Source organism: Mercenaria mercenaria, chromosome 11 (assembly GCF_021730395.1).
Source record: "Mercenaria mercenaria strain notata chromosome 11, MADL_Memer_1, whole genome shotgun sequence".
NCBI classification, from domain to species: Eukaryota; Metazoa; Mollusca; class Bivalvia; order Venerida; family Veneridae; genus Mercenaria; species Mercenaria mercenaria.
The window spans coordinates 70,722,465-70,729,537 of record NC_069371.1 but is presented as its reverse complement, the minus strand read 5'-3'; the positions used below and the strand labels follow the sequence as shown (position 1 = coordinate 70,729,537).

At 33.2% G+C, this 7,073-nt stretch overlaps 1 protein-coding gene across 1 annotated transcript; it reads left to right on the top strand.

Annotated features, from left to right (window-relative positions):
* The first annotated feature begins 4,549 nt into the window (after positions 1–4,549).
* LOC123531819 (sarcoplasmic calcium-binding protein-like) lies at positions 4,550–6,849 on the top strand. The gene is made up of 4 exons (XM_053517679.1): positions 4,550–4,659; positions 4,936–5,042; positions 6,028–6,474; positions 6,515–6,849. The coding sequence occupies exons 2-3, from the start codon at positions 4,942–4,944 to the stop codon at positions 6,467–6,469; spliced, it is 543 nt and encodes a 180-aa protein (XP_053373654.1). The 5' UTR covers positions 4,550–4,659; positions 4,936–4,941; the 3' UTR covers positions 6,470–6,474; positions 6,515–6,849.
* Positions 6,850–7,073: the final 224 nt, after the last annotated feature.

The window sequence follows — 7,073 nt, the reverse complement described above, 5'->3', positions numbered from 1 at the left end:
CAGGAAATAGAATAGCCTCGCTCTTCAGCTGATGACATTGTACAGTCTCACTTTAACTCGACCTTGTCTTATCTCTACTAAGCTTGACCTGGAAACAATGACCTGGACACACCTTGTGCTAAACTTTCAATAACAATAATCTCAGTAAATAAAATCTAACAAATCATCCTTTTGAAACATAAAGTGCAACCATTTGATAATGGAGAAAACGGGGCAAACATATAACTTAAAGTTAAAGATACGGAAAAGTCCCATGCTGTTACGCTAAGTCTTGAACAGAGAATAATTGAAATGACGTCAAAATAGTTGACGCCAGGTGACCGAGTCTTTTTATTTGGCGAAAATATAAATGTGAATTTACCAAGCCGTTAAATAATGCGCATTCAATTTGGTAAATTATGTACATCTTACATGACGTCTATGTGATGTTTTCTATTACTGTAAAAACATTTAATTTCGTGGGCATGAAATTTCGTGGTTTTGGTCAAAACGGCAATTTCCTTGGGATATGAATTCGTGGATTTCAACTTTTGAACATTAAATGAATGGGAATTTTACTTGTTCGTTGGGATTAAATTTCGTGGATTGGCTCAACCACGAAATTCACGAAAATTAATCCCTCACGAATATTAATGATTTCACAGTATTCTGTATCGAAATAAATTTATACTAATTATTAAACGTAATGTGCGATCACATTTACTAATAGAGCGATCGTTTTGCCTTTCTTTTGATATCAGAATATAAACAACCGTATGTGTAAAACGAATTCCATGAAACATTGAAGGTTAAGGAACTTACAAATTTCCAATGTTCGCAAACAACGTCCCCAACGCCTATACACTTGCGGAATAACACCATGAGGGCGAAACCGGAATGAATTATAACATGGTGTATAATCGATTTTTATTTTATGCTAACTAATGAAATACTGTATTCAACAGTTAAATATTTTTGTATCTCATCACTCACACTGTGAAAATATGAAATCTATATTTTCACACTGTGAGAGATATAGCTCCGGCCCTCATACATTGTGTATGAATTTTAAATTATTTGCTTAAAACAGGATGAAAATTGTAGTCGAACTTTGTCCTATATGGTATATTTCTCGATTCAAATTATTTTATTTAATGAGAATTTCATAACGTTACGCAGCAAAAAAATAAAATAAAATGGAACGTTATGTTGTGTGCGTTTTTCTTACGTCACAACACGTTTGACGTCATGTCTGTTTAAGCGCGTCTGTTTCCCGCGCTGAGATTAAAAATTGTTGCAAAATGCATATCTCAACGTAATTGAGCATAAAATAAAAAGAAAAATTGTTTGTTTTTCATGAATATTGAATTTTCTCACTTCTCAGTGATATATATTCAATATTCACTCAAAACAAACAAACATCCTATATGTATTGTTGAAATGTACTAAAACTTGGTCTGCTAAACCTTACTTCGACTCTATTATGTGTTCTATGCAAACATAAAGAGGATATAGTGAAGCTTGTATGGCGGCAAATATAAGTGGTCGGCATGACGTCAGCGTGTAACCGTGTTTTACAAGTGCTAAAACGAGAAGTTAAACGCCCCGCGGAATAATCTCAGTGCATAGACATTTAATAAGTTGTTCTACACGTCTCATAATCTATACAAAGTATGTAAATTAGGAATATAATTGTTTTGTATATTATTTAGGTTATGAAAGGTAATTTAAATTAAATAGTTGATCAAAGTTTTGATATATCAAGGACCATACCTTCAAGTACTTTTTTGTCAAAATTTTGATCGAGAATGTTCATTGTGTTAAACTTTCAGTTAGAATGCAAGACCTGGTTCTAAATATTTTGAATACATCTGTGAACAATAACCTGTATGCCGTGCGTTTAGTTCACACTACATGAAGCGAGAAGCAGCAATAAAATGAAAAACATTAATCAAAATGCAGTCAGTGATAGACATTTTGGAACAAGTTGTGTCCTTTACCAAATCAAGTTTAGCACAGATAAGACAAGGTCAATCTACCAGCGCCATTTGGGATCTCGAGCACATCTACTCTGCAACAAGAATTGTATGAGGGTGATTCAAATAAGTTTAAAGCTTTCCTCAAAATCGAGCTTAAACAAATGCGTACAAACTAAAAATGAACTTTTACAAGTCAATGTAGAGAAGGCCTTTTGTTTAATAAAGTAAGTCAGGGGACTTAAAGATAGTTTTAGACAAAGGTGTTCAGTGAAGAAATAGTCAAACGTTCACACTACATGAATCGAGAAGCAGCAATAAAATGAAAAACATTAATCAAAATGCAGTCAGTGATAGACATTTTGGAACAAGTTGTGTCCTTTACCAAATCAAGTTAAGCACAGATAAGACAAGGTCAATCTACCAGCGCCATTTGGGATCTCGAGCACATCTACTCTGCAACAAGAATTGTATGAGGGTGATTCAAATAAGTTTAAAGCTTTCCTCAAAATCGAGCTTAAACAAATGCGTACAAACTAAAAATAAACCCTTACAAGTCAATGTAGAGAATGCCTTTTGTTTAATAAAGTAAGTCAGGGGACTTAAAGATAGTTTTAGACAAAGGTGTTCAGTGAAGAAATAGTCAAACTTTTATCGCTTTAGGAAATTGATAATCTATTGCAGGGTCAAGTGAATGATCGACTTCAAACAAACTAAATTGGCTTCTTGTATCGCCAGGTTATTAATGGTTCCGTCATATCCGTTTATCATTTCCTTCAGGTCTCTAAGTAAGTGTTTAATCTTGAAACTAGCACCTTGAATGATACATTTTATCTTAAGTCAATACTTTTTGTCAAAAAAGCGTTATCGCTCTGTTGTTAAATACATGTGCGTAAGTGGGCAGTAGTATTTTCTCCTTAAAGATTTTGGCGTAATAACGTCTTTAGAAAAAGCATCCGGGATTCATAGCAAAAATCTTCATAGACATGTCAGTGAAAAAAATGCGTATGTTTTTTTCAGTGAGCAGTTTGCCTTACAATAACTAACAGCTTGTAATGGCCCTTCGTTTCCGTGGGTACAAAAAGCATTAAATACCATTTCAAAGACATTTCTTTGACACACGCAGTTTCTTGAAGTATGTTCCATGCTCTTGCATTTTTGCTACATATTAAGCAAAGTAAAGGGAAAGCGGCATCTGTAAAATGTTCATATTTATTTTCAGTCTGTCACAACTTATACAAATACCTGGACTAGTATTTTCCAGCTTTGGTCTAGATGTACAAATGCTTACAACAACAGTTTCTCTATCTAAATGCCATTGTTTTCATATAAATAATAATCCTATTACGTGGGATATAAACGCATGTTTTATTTTGATATCTTACGTAGTACATTTGTACCTAACGGTATTTTCACATCTATAATCTTTTAAACTATTAATTGTTGTTCAGTCTCTGGAAGTAAACGTAGAGGTAAAATGTTATCAAATTTTCCCTTCTTTTGCGATTTTCTAATGCCTCCCTACATTGACTCGTATGTCATTTATGGCTTAAACCTCTCATCAAAACATGTCAAAATCTCATGAGGCGTTAGGCGCATTGTGTTTTAACACGATGATAATTACGCCTGTTGAAGTAGATTTCCTTATCTTCCGCGTCCTCCTCGTCGTAAGATTAGAAATACAGATGCAAATTGCCCATCAGTCTTGACATTAGTTGTTTTTTTGTGTGTTTTTTGTTGTTGTTGTTTTTGTTCTCACGAACCCAGGATTTAACATAAAATTATCCTTTATAGGGTTGAAACACTTGTTCTGGATATGATGTATTGCCTTTCACCCATTTCGCACAAAAGACATTGAATCAAAATCTCACTGACTTATACCATGTGGTGACTTTCACCAGGTTCCCCTCTGGGCACTATTTCACTACGGGCGGGCACGTTAGTAGAACCATTGACTTTCTGCAAGCCAGCTAGATTGCTTCTTCACACGAAGAATTCTAAGCATCGAGCGAAGCTTAAACCTTATCAGTCAGAGGCAAGCGATTTGAAGTCAGGGGTCACAACCACTCAGCCATAGAGGCATCTTTGTAAGAATGGAACAAACAGTAAAGGAAGCCGAGTGTTTTGTTACGTCATTTATCACTATAATAGTATGTCACATCAGACACTTTTGAGCAGAACAATTGCACTGTTAGAGGTTTTGGTCTTTCACTGACCTTCAGAACTTCATTTATAGATGGGAGCTCTGTAACGCGGGATTCAAACTTAAATTGTTCAAACTTAATTGTGTTTACTCTACGAGTTGTTTTCTTGACTATTGATATGTAGTAAAAAATTAATTGCACCCTTTATTACCGAAATGTTTAGTAAACATATTTTACTTGTTTAGACAAGAATGGAAAAGTACGACAGTTTTATAACCATTAAGTAAACAGTGCATCTTGTTTGTCTTTTAAAGTTGCTGATTTAAATAATTATATTCTATAGTTATGAATAATTTAAAGCTATATGCATTTGAAACGACTTAAATATTCGGTAATTTTTAACAAATTATTCATGAATTTACTGTACTCCAAATAACAACGAATAATCATGTAGATTACATTTCAAGGCCATCTGCAAAATACTATATAAGATTACTGCTCCCGCCACGAGGGAATCTTGTTAGAGTTATCCAGAAGGCAGGGACCGATCTGAATTAGCGGTAATATTTCTATTCTGCATTTATCATTGCTTTAAATGAGGAAAATATATTTTGTAATATTTGAGAAGTTATGAAAAATAATTTAACACCACAATTGATTTTGTTCATTTATATTAGAAGTGTTACTCTTGTATAATGTGTGCTGATTTATTTATCTAAAGGGATTTTTTTATGTCTTACAGACGACAGTGACTTACGATTGCGTATTGTTAAATGATTTAACTGCAACTGCTTATGAGACTATTTATTAAAATAATTTTACACTGCTGTTTTCAGATAATTATGGCGAATGATTACTTAATATCAAAATGGAGAATGTGGTTCAAGTGTCTTGATGTAAAACATGGTGGTAAAATAGCACGAACGGACGAGGATGAGATCGAGTAAGTCATTTTGCTTTGCTTGTAAAATATGTACGATATCTTTACATGTTATTTAATATTTACAAGCTCTGCACACAAACGTTTACATCTTGCAGTTATTTATGTTTAATAAGGTAAAAACAAATAAAGCAAAGTAAGTTTTATTTATATATTTTGGACTTATCTTTGAATTATGCATTTTTTATCTTTTGACAACAGAAAATTTGACAGAGTTATTGAAAAATATTCATTTCTATACTTTGTAAAACTACCTCACAAATCATTGAATCATGGAAATGAGTTGTTACATCAATACATCAGAAAGTTTAGTGTTTCTTTCTTGCTTCTATAAAATAAAACAAAAGTCAAAAATCAATTTTCAGAAACAGTCTGAACATTGAAAATAAAAGAGACTGCACCTATAATTTGATAACTTTATAAAAATATTCCAGTCTAATAGAGTTGGAGGATGTTGAGACACATCAAACATTTATCTTAACAATGATTAACAGCTGTTTGTCCGCCAGATACAAAATTCTAATTTTAATTCGAAATTGAAATGTTTGCGATGTTCAACATTTTGGAATCATCACGCAAGAATGTTCCATGTTTAATATTATTCCCAGCTTTTTCCACTCAACATCTTTACGACTTTTTTGCATACTACTAAAATGTACTACAAGTAGTTGTTTGATTTTGTAAGCAATCCATCTTCAATATCTTTCCACTAAAGATTCTGCATGTGGCAGGACTACCTTGAGATGCAGGGACCTCTGCCTTTATTTAGGTTGATATATACTTTCGGAAATGTGCTCTAGCCTTTCTGTTGATTTAAAACAATATCTATAAGAAGACTACCTGAAATCAAAGAATGCAAAATAAATATTTCAATGGACAATTAGCAACATTATATTGATTCAGGCTTTCGGCATATTAGAAATTAAGTTAACCAGTTTCTATGTTATAGACATTATCATATATGTTTTACATTCATTTTTTTTCATAGTGCCAAATTCGCCCACTTACACCACCTCGAAGCGGAGAAGAAAAAAGACACAATGAAGCAGTTAGATACCTGGTGGGATGAATACATCTTCCGTCAGAGACCAGGCCCAATATCAGAACAAGATTTCGTCGATATGCAGAATGATGACTTCAAGGCTGACAAGGAAAAGTTTAAACAAAGAATGGTTACTTGTATGAAGATTATTTTTGATATTCTTAATATAAGCCATGAGGGTTCAATGACGGAACAGGAATTTGTAATTGCCTATCGGTCTGCTGGTCATGAAAATATTAAACTCGATACTGATTTCTTCAATGCTTACGAGCCCGTAAATGGAAAAGTTTCCGTCCAGAAAATGTGCGACTCATGGGTCCAGTTCACAACTTGTGAAGATTCTTCAGTGAAAGATATTGTCAAGGATGCGTTCGAAGCTGGTTTGTAACCTAGGTTATATCAAGGATGCGTTCGAAGCTGGTTTGTAACCTAGGTTATATACTTGTTATTCAGCTAACCCGTTAATGATTTTAGTTACGTTGATAAACAGACTATGTTATGACGTTTGCTCATCTTGGAGAACATATGACTTAGTTGCGAACTAGAAACGTCCAGATAAAACTTTGAATGAATACTCTGGTGGCAATTCATTGATTGCATTTTCATCGTAATCATGTGGTAATGGAAACAAATTAAAATGCTAATTATCTTTATATTTTGAAGCATGTTGTCTCATTTGAATTCATGTACATTTCCATTTGTATTGAATGTGTATGTATGACCTACTTTAGATTAAGCTGAATAAATAAAAATCAAGATGCAACGAAACTTTCTGATTTTTTTCCGAAATACAACAAAATAACGTGCACATATGAATTTGCCTGTTATACAATGAAGAAGGTATATTATGATACAGGCATAAATCCATAAGCACTAACTAAGTAGTTTAAAATGCGAGTTGCTACAATGCTAGAATTTTACGGAGTTATAGTTTTTGAAGACATATCTGAAAATAAGCAATCAATTTTAATGTAACTTTTCAATATTAGATG